At 45.9% G+C, this 21363-nt stretch overlaps 1 protein-coding gene across 2 annotated transcripts in view; it reads left to right on the forward strand.

Annotated features, from left to right (window-relative positions):
- Nucleotides 1–21363, forward strand: part of bma (SCY1-like protein bma) — a 141315-nt gene that overhangs the window by 53430 nt on the left and 66522 nt on the right. For both annotated transcript variants that reach the window (XM_075669279.1, XM_075669280.1), the window contains exons 4-5: nt 1349–1496; nt 13823–13969. In XM_075669279.1, coding sequence (XP_075525394.1) covers nt 1349–1496; nt 13823–13969 — 295 coding nt within the window. The remainder of the gene's footprint in view (nt 1–1348; nt 1497–13822; nt 13970–21363) is intronic.

The raw sequence follows: 21363 nt of genomic DNA on the forward strand, positions 1-21363 counted from the left end.
CAAGCAAGCACTGCGTCAATTCGGTTCCAACATTGTGTTGGATGTGTGTGTGTGTGTGTGTGTGTGTGTGCGTGTGCGTGTGCGTGTGTGTGTGCGTGTGTGTGTGTGTGTGTGTGTGTGTGTGTGTGTGTGTGTGTGTGTGTGTGTGTGTGTGTGTGTGTGTGTGTGTGTGTGTGTGTGTGTGTGTGTGTGTGTGTGTGTGTGTGTGTGTGTGTGTGTGTGTGTGTGTGTGTGTGTTGCATTAATGGCACAGTCTTGAAAGCCAAACATGAGGCTGCCCAGTGGCCAGGCTGAGAAAATATGCATCCTCATCTGAGATCACACAATATGTAAACTCTTAGCTGCAGCGGTGCGTGAATTTGTCTAAACTCACTCTTTTTTTTTTCAGTTTCTAACATCCATCCTAAAGCTAATTTGGCGTATCAATACTATTTCCGCGGCAATGATTAGCCCCGCTTAGCCTACGGCATGCAGCAGTGAATTGCAATCAGAGCGCAATGCAAAATCTATGGTAGCGCGCAATGTGTTTTGAGATGCGCTACGCAGAAGAAATACATGAGGAAACGATGCGCGTTGTGAAACAGGGGCCGAATTTTCAAAGCTTTTCGTTCCTAAGACCCTGTTTGCCATTAAGACTGAAACTCGAGCAGGTCGTTTGTGCAGCGCGTGTCCGGTGTACACTTCGTTTTCTGTCGTTTCGTGTTTTTGTGAGCACTGCACACGATGACGGTGTTTTCCATTGGTCAATTACTTACGCTTACATTATGTCCAACATCGCGATTGGCTCTCCACCTGTTCTTACGAACAGCACTGGGGCAAGAACTCTTTCTTTATAAGAACAGGTTCACCTTTTCTATACTAACATAATAAGTCGTATTTGTCCACCTTTGACAGTCTAACTGCTGCGTCGATCACGGAGTCGCGTATTCTTTCTCTATTTCTCTTTCTTTCTTTTTTTTTGGGGGGGGGGAGTATTTGGTTTTAAATTTCTTGGTTCTGTTTCTTTATTTACAAATTATCGGCCATTTTTTTTCAATAAAGCTTCAAATTGTAAATCAGTATTATGCTTCCGCTATTGGGTATATCCCGACTCTCTCTATCAAATGTAACAAATTTCATTCAAATCGGTTAAGGACTTCTCAAAGTAGAGCTTGTTTGCGCCTCCTGGGACATATTTTACTAGGCCAATCGGAGTTTGCCTGGGCTAATCACAGCTTCCTTCGTTAACTACGGGAATCCTCAATCTCTACGTGATTGCTATATAATTATTCTTCTTTTCTTTTCTCAACTTCATAACACGCCTTACTTTCTCTGTTCTTTTTTTCTTTTCTATCTTCTTTCCCGGCAGCGAAACCCTGGCGTTCGCCACCGAACCAGTGCTGGGCAGCCTGGCCAACATCCTCAACTGTCTCGAGGATCGCCTGCCGCAGTGCCTGCCGCACGAGATCAGGGACTATCAATTCCTGGACATCGAGATCAAGTACGGACTCTTACAGGTGAGACATCGGTCTTTGCGGGAAAGACGCACTATGACACGAGGTTGTGTTCTTCTTTTTTTTCGAATCCCGATTGTGTTACCAAGTTTACCGCGTCCTCCTGTCACTCGGGCCTGCAGTGTCAGAACTGGGGCGACAAAAGAAACACGCCGCAACCAACTCAAGAGATGCAACGACGACGCCCTATTCTTACTGTATCCATCACAAACGCGCACACTACAGAGAAGACGCCTTAGCAGGTACACCAGGCCCATAGGCGCCTGAGAAGCCCAGCGACGCCGCCCGACGTCACAGTGAACGCACACTGGACAAACCATGTATGTCAGGTATGCGGAAAATACGCCAACGCACTTCGTACTTCATGAGAACGTCCCGGAGGGTTATCCTAGGTTTGGTTTCCAGCCGCAGCGGCCGTATTCGATGAAAAAACAAGTGCGAATAAAGCTCGCGTACTTACGTTCAGAGACGCGTTAACGATTTCCAGGTGGCCGAAATTGATCCGGGCCCGTCCTCTACAGCAGGCCTCGTAGCCGCAGTATTACTTTGCGACGGTAAGCCCCTTAAGTCAATCAGACCGTCTCTCAATCAAGTCGATAATGACACAATCTTTTGGTGCCTTACACTCAAAAAACAAGCGCATTTAAAATTAAGTGAACCCCCACACTATCCCCAGATGTATAGCAGTCTGAAACCAATCGAAATATAAAACAAGATTGGTTAGAAACGCCAAATGCAAATTTGGTATAAAAGCCAGCGGTGGCGACACTCTGTTGCGCTTAGCTACAACTGACGACTCGGAGGTGAATACATCCACGTATACGTTTGTCGACTACATCTGTGTATTGTACTGTATTGTATTGTATTATGTTGTATTGTATTGTATCGTATTGTCGACTACATATGAGCAGGAGAATCTTCGCAACACCGATAAATCTCCTCTGCTGCAGCAAGCTTTGGTATGTCACAACGCGCTGCAAACGTGCGCCTGGGAGTTCATCGACGGTGACGTATACGGAAGAGTTCCGGCTGCAGCCGTCTCTGTCCTCTTTTCTCAACATAAGCAGGCGAATGAAGGAGGCGTCTTCTAAAGGAAGTGACATTGCTTTCTCGCTTTTCTGTTTGTTCGTGTGGATCTATGGCATCCTTTGCATTACCTTGAGGCGCTATATTCCACATGCTCAGAGCCGCAGTGTCGCCTAAACTTTCTCCAAAAGCATTTTTCTTCTCTATTTTCCCGGACATGGCGCGCACTCGGAATTACATTTGCCCCGCACCTTTTACCCCCACGCATGCTGAACTCCGGGAAATGAGTGGTTTTCATTCTTGGGACCGAATGACTTGGAACCAGGCTTTGTACTTCCGACATTACAGTCGCTTACAATTTCCCTTTCTCTCTCTCCCTCTCTCTTTCGCTTCCTTCTGTGTTCCCTGCTCGGTCCCGAAAGTGCCATGACTGAGAAGGGAACAAAGGCACACCTTTCTTTTTTTTCCCCTTTCATCTAATTGCACTCAGGGCACGCAACAACAACTTCATTGTCATGCATGCATGGAAAAGAACGGCGGCTCCCCACCCCACTCCCCTCTCCGCGCTGAAGACTCTGGCGGCGCGCGAAATGCGTTGAACGGAACGGTGGCCGTTCTCTCGCCCTTTGTCCGTCTTTTCCTAATTTTCTTTTTCGGGCGCACCGTGCTCGATAATGAGCGCCAAGGTCGAGCTCTCACTCGACCGTGCGCGATTAAGCCGGCACCCATCGCGGGAGCGCACACACAAAGAGCTGGAAATCGGGGCGCCGTTCTCCGGCGAGACGCAGAAAACTGGAACCGGGCCAGGTGTTTACTCCTCCGCGGCCTCTCTCTACAGTGTGCAGTCTCGATGTACCGCGCCTGCGTGTAATCAGATTCCGCTTTAGACGTAGTCTGTGCGCTAAGAGGTACTGGCATCCCGCGGTGCCCCGACATGCCTTCCTGGCCAGGTAATCCGCGATGGCGTAGGCGAGAGGATCCGAAGAGAGAGGACAGCGCGTATACATACACGGGGCCGACGACGGCGAATATTAGATTATCCGCACCGTCGATCTGTTCGGGCTTCTTTTTTCTTCGGCGGTAACCTGCGCTTGTTCCAGAACACGGGGGCATGTTCGAACATTTCCTGCTTTAAGGCCCTGGTTTTGCTCGTTTGTTCAGCGCTTCAAGCAAGGCTTCAAAGCTTAGCGCGTAAGCTAAGTTCGGTAAGCTGAAATGCGGTGCTGCCGGTATTGCAATCTCCGAAGCTATAAGTGTAGAACGTGTCTAGTGAGTGTGTTTAAGATGAAGCTCTCAAGAAGATTACTGCTTGCTGCGAGAACGGGGCTAGGGCAAAACGCTCTGTGGGTGAGAGATATTTCGAGCCCGTTGCTTACTGAACGTTATCGCTGTTGTCTTTTGTTTTCTTCCCTTCTTCTCTGCAAGCTATCCTTCTGTCGTTAATTTGCCTGTACGGTCGGTAGTTAAGGTAGCTGAAGTGCGACAGCAGGTGCTCGTTGCTTACGCTGCCGCCCATACTCGCAGGCTGGTTAATTAATCACATCGCCATGTTGTTTAGTTGGAGATGCGGCCCGAAAACAACACTTGAAGCTAATTTGCTCCAGCGTGCTGCTCCTAGATGCAATAGTTTGTCTTCGCTAATTGCTCAGGTATGCATCACCATTACGCCCAGCATCGCGCTTCAGCTGCAAACGAGGCCGCGTACGATTTATTTTTTTTTCTTTCGCCTGGCATGTAGACAAACAAAGAAAGGCGGTGGCCGAATAAGGCCTTGCTCGTGCTGCGTTCCTGAAATTTTGTCAGAATACTGTCGACTGTCGTATGACAACGTTTTGTGCAAAAATGTTTCACGCTTTGCACTTTAAATGGACACTAGAGAGAAAAACGATTTCTTCTGCATCAGTAAATGACCTTTCTATACGACACCGAAAACACCACTCTTACCACAAAAAGACGCTCGGGAAGCAAGAAAAAGCGCAAGAACGAAAGACTGGTGGCGACGCCGCCTTGAAGTTCGCGCACCTGGTCGCTGTGACGTCATGGATGTTGATGGCAGTTTCTAGGGCCTACTTAATTATATAGCGGTACAGGTTGACTATATTGGGTTCTAAAGGAACCAAATATTAAACATGGCAAATTTCGGGAACCTTTGCTCAGTCAACGCGGCCCAAATTCGATAACGTACTTTGGAATCCCTGACGTCCCAATGACGTACCGGCGTCGAGGTTTCGGCCCGAAATTCAAATACTGATACTTCGAGCTTCATTTTCTCATCTAATAAGCTAACTATTATTTTGAAATGACTGCCTGCAGAGTTCTCAAACAATGCTTTATTAGTCTAAACTGCTTTATTATTTCGCTTTAGTGTCCCTTTAAGGATTACCGGACGTGCTGTACAATGCCTCCGCAGCTTTTTTTTTTTTTTCTTACCGTGTGTTGAGCGGAACCCATTCTCCATCAGCACTCCATCAGGTTTTTTTTGTTGTTGTTTTTTTCAGCTGCACCAAATTTTTTGAACATTTCCTGCGGTAGATAGCCCTATCCTAAACCTTGATTAAATTACCCGATGAGGTGGTCATTACTTCTACGAGAAATAAAAATGTTCAAATGATTAATTAAAGTAATTATGCTAATTATTTATTTAATTAATTACCTTACGCCTCATACATTTCAATCTACGAATTATAGCCGCTGAGTTCGCACGACGTATCCATTTGTAATGAATTTTCTGAACAGCGCCAGTTCTGAGATATTAATTTTCAGAGTGTCCGTCGAGATGCATTGGTGTTCCAATTACCTTCGTGCTTCAATGCATAAAGCAGCGGTTTCTTCAGGAAGTAACTGGAACGCTAGTGCATTTCATCGAAAGCTTTGAAAATTGATATCTCGGAAATGGTGCTGTTCAGAGAATTCGTTCCAAATGGATACGTCGTGCAAACTCAGCGACTATAATTCTTTCGCTTCTGGTTTTGCTTCCTTCCTTCCTTCTCATAATCCACAGATCTAAATCGTAGACCTACCTGATCTTTCGTCACGCCGCAAGTATTCCCGTCTCTCCCTTCTCCACAAAGCTTTTTTTCACTTGGACCCCCTTTTAAAGGAAACCCTTCTTGCCCCCTCCGTCTTATATTTCGGCCCGCACAGACCACAGCCTTAAAATCGGGGTGCCATTGTGCCTTACAAACCGGTACAGTCACTCATTCAAGCACGGACTGGAATCGCCCTCCTGCAACAATCGCACTCATCACCGACTCTACCAACTTCAAGACCACTGTTCAGAATGCCTTTTGTTAATATTTTTGTTTATACTTCTTGTTTGTATTTTTACTGCATTACTTCTTCTTTTGACTCCACTCCTTTCTGTAACGCCTTCGGGCCTGAAAGTGCGTGAAATAAATAAAAAAATAAATAAATATGGGGCGTAAAGCAAATAACTAAAAGCCTAAGTAGCTCAATTAGGCTAATTATTCAATTGAACATTTTCATTTCTCGTAGAAGTAATGGCCACCTCATCGAGTAATTTATATCAAGGGTTAAAATAGTGCTATCTGCCGCAGTCAATCTTAAAGAAAAAATTGGTGGAGCTAAAGAAAAAAAGAACACCCTGTATATGTGATCAGCAGCTCCTATCGAAACTGTGCGCAAAAACACAAAACCTAATACAAAACTAGTAGAATCACTTAGACAACTCTGAGGTTTAATAATTTAATGGGTGTAATCAATATTGTATTAGTCAATTTAAATGTTGATGTTATCTCTTCTGTATATCGTTGTAAACGTGTAATGATAGCGAAAAGGACTATTCTCCAGCTAGCCCTGTGGCCATGGCGTTGCGCTACTGAACTTGAGGTCGCAGGTTCAATGCCGGCGGCGGCGGTCGCATTTCCACGACTGCGAAATGCAACAACGTTCCTTTACTTAGCTTAACAGGCCCGCTGAATAAGTACACGTGGTCAAAATTATTCCGGAGTCTCCCACTACGCCGCGCCTCATAAACCGATTGTGGTTTTGTGGCTTAATACCCTCAAATTTAGTCTGTCTTCTTTTTTTTCAGAAATGACTGCATTGTGCTCGAAAATCAGCAAAATTTAAAATAAGCATCAGAAAGATTCACAGTATAATGAGCCTGGTTGACTATCCTACACTTAAGCCGCGAAAGAGAGGGAGAGGCAGGACAGATTTCAGGCATGCTATAGGTTCGGAAAAATTAAGTTTTTGTGCAGCCTCATAGAGTGTTAGAGAATGTCCAGAAATTGTAAAGGAGGGCGGTTGGAAAAGTTTTCTACGTGAAAATGGCACAAACACGCTAGATTACTGTATTAATTTGTGGCACCGATTGAAGTGCTCAGACTCGCGGTTCGCGAGCGAGAGCCTAAATTATGGGGTTTTTACGTGCCAAAACCACTTTCTGATTATGAGGCATGCCGTAGTTGAGGACTCCGGAAGTTTCGACCACCTGGGGTTCTTTAACGTGCACCTAAATCTAAGTACACGGGTGTTTTCGCATTTCGCCCCCATCGAAATGTGGCCGCCGTGGCCGCGATTCGATCCCGCGACCTCGTGCTCAGCAGCCTAACACCATAGCCAGCGAAAGCCTCCAAGCATAGTTTCTTTGTAAGTACAAATTTTAAAGCGATTTTTCTTTATTATTATCTTTATGTTTCGGTGCCTCAAGAATACGAAGCTGGAAGACTCCATTTCCCCCAACCATTTGAACTCTGCTTCTCGATGCGTGAGGTGTCAAACACATCGTCATGGACGTTGTCTTCCCACCCATTGTTGTCATAGTCATAGTTGTCTGCATTGGTATGGTCGCCTTCGCTGTTGTTGTGATAGTCTACTTTGTCTCTGTCATCGTTACCTTCGTCGTCGTTGTCGCCGTTGTCTTTGTCATCGTATTTTTCATCATCATCTGTCCGTCGTAGTCGTCTTTGTATGCTTTGCCTTTTGTCATAGTTTTCCTCTTCGTCATAGTTTGAAATATAAAGTTGTCTTCATCATTCTGATCGTTTTTGCCCTTTTCGTTGCTGACGTCTTCGCCGTCGTTGTCTTTGTCATCGTTGTCTTCATTCGTTACCGTCGTCATCATAGTTATCATCATCATCATCATCATCGTGATTGCAGTTGTCTTCTTTTTGGCAGTAGTCTTCGTCTGCTTTCTCTCTGTCATCGTTTCCTTCTCCTTCGTAGTTTTCATCATAATGTCGTCTTCATCATTGTCGGCTCCATCATCGCTGTGATCATCATAGTGTTCTTCGTCATAGCTTGCATCATAATCTTGTCTTCATCGTACCGGTCAGTTTTGCCATTTTCGTTGCTGCCGTCTTCATCGTCGTTGCCTTTGTCATCGTTGTCTTCATTCTTTACCGTCGTCATCGTAGTTTTCATCATCATCTTCGTCTTTGTGGTTGTATTATTTTTGGTAGTAGTCTTCGTCTGCTTTGTCTCTGTCATCGTTTCCTTCTTCTTCGTAGTTTTCATCATAATCTTGTTTTCATCATTGTCCTCTTCATCCTCGTTGTGATCGTCTTCGATTGTCTTCATCGTCATAGTTTTTGCCGTCACGTTCTCTTCTTCGTCATTGTCTTGGTGATCGTTATTATTGCATTCGTCATCGTCTCAGTCGTCGTCGTATTCGTAGTCATCGCACTATCGCAACCGGCCGTGCCACGAGGCTACCATTACATTCTTTCTTGCTGTGGTTTCCACCGCTATCGTCGTTGCTACGTCGTCCTCATTGCTATCACAGTAGATGGACCACCTATACTATTTTGGAAGGTATCTAGATTCTACAATTCTCCTCTGCTCGTCTTCTTCTCTGCTAACAAGACACTATTCTTTGCCCTCTGTGTAAACGCAGATAGATGTCACGAAGACCGATCTACCGGCACGGCATGATATAAAGTTTCGCGTTAGAGTTCCCTCGAAAGAATGGTGCCAGCCCACACGCGCACTGAATGGGACCGCGTCGCAGTCTCCAAATTCTCGTCGTTCCTGCCGCTGAGCGATGTCTCTCCGTTGTTCCTCTATCAGCGCACAATAGCGACGAAAATCGATGAACTGGAAGCGCCATCTTGGTCGTTACCTTTACTCAACCATGGAGGAGCGCGTAAGGAGCGTTGCGGGCGAGTAAATCCTACGTAAATGAGCGCGAAGACGCGATCGTCCCGTGACCGCCTCGCCGACGCCTTTCGATTCGCCAGTTTAACTGTCTCTTGTTTCTCCAGTCGTCTTTTCTTTCTTTCTCGTCTTCTGTATTTGCATTCCTTTTAGTCCCTCGCGAACGGTTCCCTGTTTCCCGTATCTGCGTCTGCTCGGGACATCAGGGTGGTTGTCCTTGCTTTGACTCGCGGAATTTAATCTAAGGGCGCGCTGGTGGCGAACTTTTAGAGTGAGCGCTTCGGGCGCTTTTAGGCGTGCTACGTGGACTACGACTTTGAGACATTAGGACCGAACAGTGAACAGCGCGGTATTGCGTGAGAAGTATGGAGAACAAAGAGAGAATGCTAGCGTGACGGGGAGCAATTCACACGGGGCAGAATCTTTCGCTTGGCCTCGCAAAAAAAAAAAGAAAAAGTGCATGGAAGGAAATGAAGAGAGGAAGGAAGAAAATAAGTAAAATGGGGCCGCGCAGATTGGCGCTAAAAGGAAGTAGTGACGTGACAACTAGTTTTCAACAACTTGAGGATACAGCGAAACGAAATGGCGATAAGAATTTCTCTCACAAAGAAAGAAAGAAAAGAAAACACTTGACCCTGAATAGCGAGCGGAATTATTGAGCGTGAGCAAACAAAAGCTCACGACGCTGCTCATGTGGCGATTCCTACGTATTCCTTACCCCCTGTTTGATTCATTGCGGTTTATTAACAACACAAAAATCTATGTATATACGGAATTCGTTTTTTTAGCGCGATAAGAACGAGCTTGTAGTGTTACGAGGCGCATTTTTTCAATATAATGAGGACGCATTTAGAAAGGGTAATTAAAGCATAATTACCACGTTAAACGACGCTAGTGCGGCTTATTTTGGCCAACCTTATGAACGCCGATCATCAACTGCAAGCTTAAGGTTGCCTCACGGAGAATTTCATAATGGCGACAAAATTCGGGTATCAAGAACGAAGAGGCACAGGTGCTGTACTTTCACAACAGGAGCGCATAACCTAGAAGAACGGTCCTCGCGCAGAACAACATATAACGCGCTATAGAACAGGATTGACTAGTATATATAACAAAATAGAGCACATTTGAGTCGTCCAAGATGAAACATAAGTGCGTTACAAGAACTGAAATATAGGACACTTCGTTTCTGCACGCGACGTGTGAAATTCGGCAAAATTCTTGAAAGAATAACTCAGTAAAAATTTCAAGCTGGCATAAAAGCCTTTGTTGAGTAAGACGCACGAAAAAAGTGTCGGTAAACAAATAGCTGAGCAACGAAAAATCGTTACTGTGAACGCAGCGAGCTTATCGATAAGAGGGTGATCACCTGACTTCTGCGTTAATACGTAGAAGTCAGGTGGCCAACCTCTTCTCACCTAAGTAGTCAAGCAATAGTGCACACTTTCACCGCACATCGTAACTTAAGTGTGTTTTTAGAGCGCAGCTCTTTGGCGTCCGTTCCTGGGTTTCGCGTCGTCGTCGTCGTCGGCGTCGTCGTCGGCGTCGTCGTCGGCCTCGTAACCAGCTCCGCCCCCCTTTCATCCCCCCAGCGCTAGCAGCGACCGACTGATACCGCTGGATGCCGCTGACGCCGCTAGAGAGTCAAGTTAACGTGACTGCATAGAACACCGTCGCCGCCATGCAGAAAGAGGAGGAAAGGGTCCCCCCCCCCCTGTTCTTGTGTGGCGGATAGCTGGGGTTGACTCACTATCGCCGTCAGCGGCATCAGTCAGTCGCTGCTATCTCTTCCCTCCTCCCTTTATCGTGTTGTCCGCTTGCTGCGCGCGCTTCTGCCCCCATCGTTTGCCGCTGGGTGTACACGCCGCCCCCCTCCGCTTCCGCTTACTGCTGGTTGCTCTCGACGGCGGCGATGAGCCTCCGCTTCGGCGGCGCGAACTGCAGGGTCTTCTCGGCGGCGGCGATGAGCTTCTGCTTCAGCCTCGCTTACTGCTGGTTGCTCTCGACGGCGGCGATGAGCCTCCGCTTCGGCGGCGCGAACGGCAGGGTCTTCTCGGCGGCGGCGCTTAGCCTCTGCTTCCCCCACGGCTGTGACAACCTCGCGAGGCACTTGTATAGATCTCGTCTTTGAGAATCAAGCATTGGTGTACCAAGTCGAACATATATCAGTCTATTTCTCCGACCACAAAGCTTCCTTCATGACTGTCAAGAACTGTTAGTGGAGTCTTTGTTAAAGGAATACGTGTGAAAAATAAAAAAAAAATTATGTGATAGCGCATACATGTGTTGCTCGATTTCTTTGCCTCAATCTATCCAAAAGGTGAAACAGCTTATTTGCTGCGCTCACATTTCGCATTAGGAAGTAACGTAATCGTCGGTAATTTTTTATTAACCTCTTCGTCCTGTGACTGAGGTGCGTCGTAGCCTGTAGGTGATAATCGATTATGCCCAGTCTCACACTGAGCAACAATCTGGCCTGGACTGTCAGCAAAACAGCGAATTCGCAGCGGTCCTCGCATACGCAAGAAGTAACATGCCTAAGCAACATACCCAAGTAACGTTAAATGCCTACTTTATATAGCATTCGTATTATTGCAGTAGGATCCAAAGGTTGACCAATTGATATTTGAGTCTCTTGTGATTCTGAAAGTGTGCGGTTGTGTAGTGTCAGCTTGTGCTGTGTGCCACTTTCTCAATCTGTCATCTTTACTGCGCTCTAAGTTTCTTACAAATATATGTGCTGTTGCTGTCGCTTTCCTTGCGTTCAGTGTGACGTGGCCGTTGACAACTTTGTGCTCGCCAAAATTGAAGGTCAACTTGCTGCACGGTTTTATAGGACACGTTGCCTCAGTTACCCGGTGGCATTACACTGCATTGCCTTCGTAATGCTACCACTCACTATACACTCGCACGCGCGTTGTCGAGCTCAAGAATGCGACGCCTTCAGCAGTAATAAAAATGACAGCAAAATGACGCTTCCAAGATGCAGCGGACAAATCTTCAATAAGTCTGAAGCGAGACGCACGCGTAGGTAACGCTTCAAAATTGATTGATTCCGCGACCCGAGTGTGTGTGCGTGCGAAATTGTCGTCAGCGATTTCACGGAACGCCGAAACAAGTTCTCGTCGGGGAAATAAGGGAGGTAACCAAATAACGGGAACTGTCGCTCCACGCATCAGCATTGTCAACGAAACGGTGGCGTGACAGTGCCGCATCTGCTACTGACGCCTTTCTTTCACATTTGAATAAAAAAAAAGAGAGGAAAAAAAAAGAAGAAAGTGATTTCGTTTTCATCTCCGCTCCTTTAGAGCATTGACGGCTGACGTGCCCGAGCGAAATCAGTTTGCGATTGCAAGCGAATGGCCGAAGGTAAAGGGAGAACAGGATACGTGAGCGGCTGAAGGACGTGGAAGGCATCCCGCGCGCGCTCAAGATGAGGTTTAAATGAGACGCGAAAGCCGGTGAAGAGACGCCGTTTCAGAAATTGAATCTACTCAATCAGTCTGCTTGTCCTCCTCGTTTCTCTCCCTGCGCTCAGGTTAGAACCTGTTTCGAAGAGGGTCTTTTGCTTTCGGAACACTCATATGGTGAAATCGTTGGCGTAACGAGCTGTTTCTGTAAGCGCTGCGTGCGTGAACAACACTGCACCAGTGTGATCTCATTTCTATTGCATCGTTCTCTGCAGCACGGCTTTTCCTTAGTTACACCCTTTATGCAGTGAAACATGCTTTCAAGGCTTCGTTTAGACTGCAAGGCTTAATTTTGCGGTTAGCTCGTTGGAAGCGGTGACATATAATGGGTAGTGAACGAAAAAAAAAATAAACAAAATAAAAAGACAGTAATGTGAGGTCACATTGCCCTAATTAATTGTGATTACAAAATGTGAGTGGGCCATAACTAAGTGCAAACGTCAGTCAGTAGCACTCTGTGTAAATCCTTTCGCCTCAATGTCCAAATTGATTTGAGCGTTTCGCTGATAGTGACATGCGGAAGGCTTTGTTAAGAGAGAGAGAGAGAGAGAGAAAGGCAAAGGAAAGATAGGCAGGTTAACCAGAGAATATGTCCGGTTGACTACCCTGTACTGGGGGAGGGGGCATCTATTTACTTATTTTATTTTCGATACTCTCGTGGCCATAGGCATTACAGAGAGGAGGGCCATAGAAAATTGGCGGCGGTTTCCTTAAATTTGTTGACGTAGGTGGTGGCAGCGACGAAGGCTTTGTTAAGATCTCTTTGTTAAGCGGCAATGTCTTGCACCCACGGTGTAGTCAGTTCTCACTAATCTGGTTACTCGCATGCTGGACGGCAACTTTCAGGGTTACCTCAGTATTGGACGAATTAGGAATGATGTAGTCTCACCAATAACGAGGAAGGCGCTGAAAGCGGGGTGCTGTGATCTCTTGAACTTCGCCGGGTCTCAGAAATACACAGAACATGCAAAGTTTAATTAAAATAAAGAAAGGTGGCGCAATTAGCCGAATTGCTCCACTAGACTGACAAATTGCCCTTCAAATTATTCGGAACTGTTGAAACTGCGATATTGTTTGGAATAACTTGTTGCTCCTTTTCGCGCGGCTGGTTCGAAACGCGCTTCCTGTTACCCACTGTAGGGGCGGCTCACGCTCTTGCCCCCTCAATATCTTCTGACAAGGCCACGAGTTTTTCTTTTTTTGTCATTCTCTGAGGAGAGTCATGACTAAGTATCAATAGCCTCTTACCCCCTAAATGTCAGATGATAGCCGTTAGTCGTTATCATGAGGCTTTCACCTTAATTTTTGATGACATATCATGTCAAATTTCGGGGTCGTTATCTTGAGTCTCTTGCTACATAAATCTCTCATGCCAGAGTCATGGGAAATTATCATGAGTCCCTTCAACCCTAATTTGACACTTCAGATTCATACTTTATCGTGAGCCTATTACACCCTCAGCCTTCGATGACAGACTGATGAGTCATTATCAGTAATCCCATGCCGCCTCATTATCAGATTAATGACTTGTTATCATGAATTCATTCTGTAAACGCCTCCAGGCGCTAAAACAGTGAAATCGTTCTAGTTTAATTGGATTTGCCGTAAGATACGTGGGGTCCAGAAGTCGGGGAAATATAATCCCTCTGCGCAGTTATGCAGACAATCAGACTTGCTTCTTTCTTTTCTTTTTTTTTTCTCGCTCTCACGCAGCTCACGGAGGCGCTGTCATTCTTGCACTACTCGTGCAAGCTGATTCACCGAAACCTGTGCCCTCAGTCCGTGATCGTCAACAAGCGCGGAACATGGAAGCTGGCCGGTCTCGAGTTCACCGAAAAATGCAGTGACACCGACCTCTTGGTAAGTTTGGCGCACGCATGCCATCCTGAAAACTCGGCATAATTATCTCTTCCGATAACGACATCTGTGATGAGCGCTTTGCGTGCTGTCATCATTGTCATGTTGCCCCCCCCCCTCTACACCTCCCACCTCAGTGCACGCGTCCGCGTTTGCCACTGGGGGCTGGACTAGCATTCGGAGCAGTTGGAGCCCGAATGCAACCGTGCAAAGGCGGTGGTGCTCCCTGTCCGTTTGCCTGGTATCCGTCCGTCTGGTTCGTCTGCCGCTCGTCTGCCGCTCGTCTGCCACTCGTCTGGCTCGGAAGCCACGGTTTTAGGCACACACATCACAATGCGTCGCTACCCGAAATGCTACTTAGTCGACAATAACCCTGACGTATTGTTGCGCGAGGGCGTGTGTTGTCGTTACAAGACTAGTGCTGTTATCAGAAGAATGTGAGGCTTCAGACAATAAGTGCTGCCTCTGCAATGAAATCACTTTTGTTGTAAACGTAGGACGTCTGTTGGCGTGGCGGAATTTTTATCTCCGGGCGACGGGAACTTGTGTTGCGAAGACAGATATTCATGTATGATGAATGCACTATATCCTGAAATAGGACAAAAAAAGAATGTCGTTTTGTCAAAAACAAGGAAAAGTTCGCGTTGTAATTTTTCGAACTAATGTTCGCAGTGTCTTTCAAAAAATTAATTCTAACACTTATGGTAATTACTACTTCGTCGATTGAAATTGTCAATTATACTTCGAAAGTATCAAATATATCGCTGTGTATAAGGGTTTGCAGATACTTGGTAGGCAAAAAGATGATTTCGGAGTGAGAGACCAAGGATACCGTCAACGTGTAAACCTCAGAGTGTTATTTCTTGTTTCGCACCAGAAAACTGACGTCCATTCTCCTCACGCGAGCTAGTATTTCGACATGTTCATACCGAATACAGCCGATGAATGGACCATCTCCAAACTTTCATTGTCAGCCTTCTCAACGTTTCCGCCTATAGATATGTCGTTGAAGACTTCTTCATGCACTAACTGCTCATAGACATTGCACTGTTTGTCACCTCTACCTCCTAAGAATTGATTGAATTGACATAAAGGAAACTGGATCAAGATAAAATGTTGTGTTGTGGGCTGATACAGCTGCCACAGCTGCATCAGCCTTACAATACAATAAAACTGAAGTGTCGACCAAGCGTCCACCTTGTAAATCAAGAAGGCTTCGAAGAAACCTGCACCATTTGATTATTGCCTTACTTCGAACTATTTTCGAAAGACCTCATCCTTACGTTGATTTTTCACCCACAACGCGTTCTGGCGGAGCTGCAGAATCCTTTCCTTGCAATAACCATTCATCAACGTAATTGCCTAGTTATTATTGTCAAGATTATTATTTACTGGTTTACTGATTGCTAGAGAAATGTACACGCTGAGGTACTCTGTACGTGTATGTCTCCCCAGCAGCCCCTCTTTAAGAGAACAGAAAACGTCAACCTTATCACATGGTACTTAAGAATGAATAGAATGGAGATTAAAACAATGAACACAGCAGAGAGGTATCTGGCGCTCGAAATATGATTACCGCTTCTATCGTGGCCGTAAGGCCAATGGTGCGTTGGTTGTCTAAGTGGGGCTTCCCACAACCAGATAAAGATAAGCTTTATGCATGGTACTTGACGTGTACTTTGCTTTGGAAAGCAAAACTCTGCCATCGTGTTTATTTCAGATGTGCCCCTTAACAGCTTACGCCGTGCCATCCGCGCTCCATTGCTCTGAGCTCAAAAAGAAACAACAAAAAAGAGAGAGAGAGAGAGAAACTGAAGTCATCAAGAACCTTTAATTCGTTCCTCGAGCCAGAAGGTCATCAGAAGTCGAGAGAAAATAGTCGAAAAGCAGTCATTCGTTTGATCACCAGGTCTGGTCGTGATACTTAAACGACTTTGGCGCTATAAAGCAGAATGGCCGGAAGGAGCGCATAAGGCAGGAAGCACGTCCGGTCCCGTTCTTCTCTGTAAACGTTAAACAAGATCTTAAGCGACGGCGTAGAATCAAGTTTTCTGCCCCTGTCCCCGGCAAACTCAAGTGGAGCGAAAACGAAGCTTCGCACCAACGACAAACTAGGCAGTCCCGGCAATGATGAGTTTCTCTCTAGACCGCAGCTCTTAGGCGCCCTTTCCTGCATTTTACGTCGGCGTCGTCCCGATAAGGCGACCTTCTTCGGCGTAACCGAGAGAGAGAGAGAGAGAGAGAGAGAGAGAGAGAGAGAGAGAGAGAGAGAAGGGAAGGGAAGGAAAGGCAGGGAGGCTAACCAGACTTAGTGTGAACCGAACGAACGAGCGCACCGAAGAATGAAGGAGCCAAGGCGGAGCTGAGCACAGCGCCGGACTAATGCACGCGATAGGCGTCAGACTCTGGAGTTTTGTAAGACGCGTAGTGCCACCTGCCGGTGCGAAGATGCAGTAACTGAGTAGTGCGAAGCCCGACTTTCTTGCTAAGTTGCCTATGCAGCTAGCGACTGCGAAACAACGATTTAACTAGACTTTGGTCCACATTGCGAGTGTTTTGCGCATTTAACATCTCAGACAGAGAGCTTATCAATTTCTCCGCTAGTCGGACGCGCCGTCGAATAGGTGTTCTGTGGCCGAACTGCCAAGCGCTTGCTGGCTGATGGAGGAAACGGCAGCAACCTCGATAGCTCCGCGCGCTACGAAGAAACGCCGCAATCGACGCTACTGTTGTGTTGTAAATCGCCATGAACGGGAAGGACTGAATGACTGAATAACAACGTTCAGTTTTACCGATTTCCGTCGCGATCGTATGAAGGGGAAAGGCGAGAGCGCTGGATACGGGCCGTTCAACGTGTTGTGTAATCGAATTACTTGCATTCACCACAACACAGCGGCTCGCATGAGAAAGTGCGATAATGTTGTTCTGCTATAATTGTGTTGCGTAGCCCTGACGGAGGACCGCGGCAACCAAGCGAAAACTCAAGAATCTGCATTTGCCACTTCGTTGGCAACAGAAAAAACAACGTTGCGAACCATCTTGTGTATGTGCCATCGATACTTCCACCAGTTAACAGACGTCCGCCTCCGCTTGACTCAACAAGTGGAACGGACAGATTTATCTGGTCTGTTTAACCAAACATTTTGGTTCGTTTATGAATTCAAAATCCTATTCTAGAGCATCGTTGTATCGCGAGCTCATTTCTAGTTTCGGTATTTTGTATGTCCTGCGCCGATACAGCTAGCACGTTTCGCAATGTGCTGAGCCTGCTCGACTGCGTCTTTCACATGTGAGCAATAAAGTTGCTGTAGGAGCACTGCATGAGAAACTGCGAAGTAACGCACGTGTGTAAAAAAAGATGTCGCGTTTATTTACGTTTATATGTGTGCGTGTGTTGCTTGAAGCATCTGCGAAAAGTTCAAAGAAACTGCGCGATGGTTTAGTTCCTGCGCGACAGAATGACGCGGCGCGCAGGCACTGTAGGCAGCTTACTTTCGTTATGTTCGCACGCTGTTTGCGATCTTGGAAAACGTTTTCTGTTTGCTGCCCTGAAAAGGGGTATGGAAGGATTTACTCTCTGTAAATAACTGCGAGAAAAAAACATTAGGATAAAATGCATATACATATAGGAGGTATTTAAGTCTTGTGTTCAGGAAATTTTCAACATGAACCAATTTGAAATGCTTAGATTTTTATGCTGATATGCCTATAAACAAACCTGATACTCTCTGTACTTGCGAGTTGCAGCATGCCGAAAAAAACACATGAGACTTCTTTTATATTGTACACGTACTTCGCCCTGCTGAGCTTCCTCCCTTTCCGAAGCGTGGATGGGCGGAAGAAGCTTTGCAGGTTCGTGATTTTCAGGAAACCGTGTCCCAACGTAACCGAAAGAGGAAAGTCCATTGTGGCCTATGCACCTTCGCTTGCGGACAGCTCTTCTTGCACTGCTCAGTTCGCGCCAAGGCTGCGATGGAGGCGCTGGTGACGTGTTTTTCCGCAGCGCCGCCTGGGCAGAGTCTGGGGTCTATAGCGAACAGAGCACGAAGAAGAAAGCAGAGGATGAGTGTGTGGGGAAAGCGTGAGAAGAAAAGCTTAGTGCCGCGCAAGACGGGCTCTGCGGTGACGACCGCCACGAGATGGCGCCAGAGTAGCGTGCCGTCGTCTGTTCACCGATGGCATGCGGCGAGCGCGTCCCCCCGTACCATGTATGGAAACAAAGCGCCGCGTGAACGGAGGTCTGTCTGCGGCGGCTGCTGTGAATCGCGCCCACGCGTTGCCCACGCGCTGCCCCTCGCGATCTCCCGATTAGAGAGGCAGTCGCGCCGCACTTAACTCCGTTTGCAATGCGCCGCATGAGGCTGATTATCCGCGCTGGCCAATATATTGCAAAAAGAAAATACGTATAGAGCGCCCTTCATATTTCGCATTAGGGATTACCGCAATCGACGGGGAATTTTATTTTTCAGATCATTTCATTCCGTTTTCGCATAGTACGATACAGAAGGAACCGGAGACAAAAAGGGAGGTTTTGCTTCACTCGAAAGGGCATTTGACTCCAATTACAAGCCAAGCAGTAAACACCGTGAATACGTATTCTAAAATGTTAATCATATACAATGTGTCTTGTCTTTTCTTATAGAACACTTTTTTTTTCAATGCATATAAAATTTACTCGAATTGCGTCACTACGCATGAGTTATCTGCACAGGTTGACGTAATTTGCTAGTAAATAAACAAATTAATTCATTCACTCGTAAATTGAACACGTCACCATAGGGCACATGTTTATCGCTTAAAGTCGGAGGAAATTGTCATTAAAGCCTAGTATTCGCATTTCTAAATTTCCGAAGGCCTCATTTTGTGCGGCTCTCTGTGCAACTCGCGCGGTGACGTAGTAGTGTGACGTAAAAGGAGCCTTCGCCATAGCGCCGCGATGAAGCGCTATTTCTCGCCGCTGCTGTTTAATTGCAATATGCGTCCAACCGCGGTCAAAAGCGTGGCAGTTCGGGCAAGTCGGTATGTCATGACAAAAGAAAAACTGTGTTTAGCTAGACTCCAATAGTGAAATCTGCGACACCTGAACAGCGCTACCTTTGATTACCGAACAGAATACCATAATATTTTTCTCATTCCTTAACAAAGTCATATATAAATAATGAGCGAAATCGCGGGTTAAAAGAAATCGGCGTGTATAAAATATTTCATACACCCATGTAATACCGTTCCCAACTGTGTTCCCCCGCTCAACGGATGGGCTCGTAAATGGTAAACTGCTTTCAGTCACGTGGTACCCAGTGACAATGAGAGTTATAAAACAAGAGAACAGCTTGATCACTGGATGGACGTAGAGTGTTGTGGTCGTTGAAGGAGATAAGTTTGATACCACATCACTCCACGTTGTTCTTTCATATAATGCAAAAACGGTCAGACTGGTCAAATGAGTCGACACAACAGGGACTCCATTCACAAAATTTCTTGTTCGTAAGTGCTCTTTGCCATTGGTCACCAGCATACTCTTACAATATGTCCAGCATAGGGATTGGCTGAAATTTCTTCTTACGAACAGTTTTAGTGGAAGAGGCTTTGTGAATACAGGCCCAGATTCGTAGCCTCCTTAAGAGCAATTTTTATCTCGAGGTCTCCTATTCAGACGCATGGAACCTCTAAAATCACTTTACCCGGTAACTACCGCAGAAAGCTTGATGAAGCTGGTTGCATAGAAAGCTCAAGATGTACTGACTGCAGGCAGAAAATTGCTTTATCTAGGCTGTCGTTGTTTTATAAGAATTGCTGAAAGTTGCAAAATTCGAGAAAACAAAAGAATAAAGTTTACGACTATCAAATTCGCAAAATGAAAAATATCACAATTTTGTAAAACGCACCTAATAATACATCTCAAGTTGACAAAATTGATTTATTATAGATTCCTCTGAAATATGCTATTGAATTGTGAGTGGGATTTTTGCAGAACCTTTGTAAACATTGTTACAAATTCACGAAAGCCGTAAATTCCTAAATCAAGTTTATCCGCTCTGAATGCTCAAAGAGATGCAATTTACAGAACTGCGATATCTCGTTTTGATGCAGAGTTAATGATTTGTAAACTTTGTGCTTCACTATTTTTCTTTAAACGCACCGGCTTTCGGCAAACCTTGTAAAAAATATTCCAAGCCCTTATTCAACATTTTCCTTCTTATAGTGACCACGATTTAAAGTTTCATTTTTTTTCATATGAGCCAAATTTTATTCGAATGAGCCTATCGATTGTCCCATAAATGCATTTCTTTATCTTTCGCATAGGCAAGTGGGGGTTGACCCCAAGCAAAAGCTTGCTTTATAACTTTCAAACCCTGGCATTCTAGCTGAACGACCGCACGCGGTTGAGAAGGAGTTATGGGTACTTCGATTTCACTGAGGCGCAGGTGTCACTGCGTAACAGCCGCATCTTTCCTTCAGCAGAATCGTTCTAAACAGTTCCGACTTTGCATTGCTGTTTCTACCCAGACAACTCCAATCGGCTGTGTTATCCCTCACATTCGAACAGAAGTGAAACTCGACGATTTCGAATAGCGGACTTTCGAATCGAAAGCGAAGGCTATTCGATTAGTATTCGAAATATTGAATATTTGCAAGATCGCGTAACTATATTTCGTGGAATAACAGCCACCTTCCATGAAGCGCCTACATTTCTTATACATTCAGTGCTTACGATTTCGCAAACCCAGCGGTGCGGCGAAATTCGCCCTTTCGTTCTTTTCTTTCTTTTTTCCTGGAGTGAAGGCGGCGACGACTTCAATCGTTTGTGAACCGCTTTATTGGTGTTTTTTCACAAGTATCGGGTCTTCGTACGTAGAGTATCTCAACTCTGCAGCTAAAGTGACGCTTTAATGGATGCCGAAACTGTGCAACGAAGGAAAGAGGGCTGAAATGCGTTCAGCCGAAAGTTTCAGAAGTGCGGATGATATTGAAAAGCTTTTGCAACAAGAAAGATTGAATGGGCTGTTTACACAACTCGCGTCAACAGACCGTGCCGGAAAAAAAAAAAGAACACATCCGCCTATACTTTCCACGGTCAAGCTTTAACCCATTCTCACACAGCAACGCTGCCATCACTCTTCACCGAACGACGCGAAGACAAACCATTTCGAGACGTGAACGCAACAGAGCTCTTAAAAGGGCTGACGATTACGGTGCGTCTGAACTAATAGGCGAAAGAGAGAGAGGGAGAGAGAAGAAAAAAAATGTCGTCTCTATACACCCACGAACCAACCTTCCATCAGAGTTCGTGAAAACCTCGAGCGTGCTTTACAACGAGTTTGCGGCAAACCACGTTAGCGTGACGTCGCTAAGAGGTTTCTTAAAAGACTCTTCTTAAGAGAGTGAGAGCTCGGTCG

This window comes from Dermacentor variabilis, chromosome 9, assembly GCF_050947875.1.
Source record: "Dermacentor variabilis isolate Ectoservices chromosome 9, ASM5094787v1, whole genome shotgun sequence".
Taxonomy (NCBI): Eukaryota; Metazoa; Arthropoda; class Arachnida; order Ixodida; family Ixodidae; genus Dermacentor; species Dermacentor variabilis.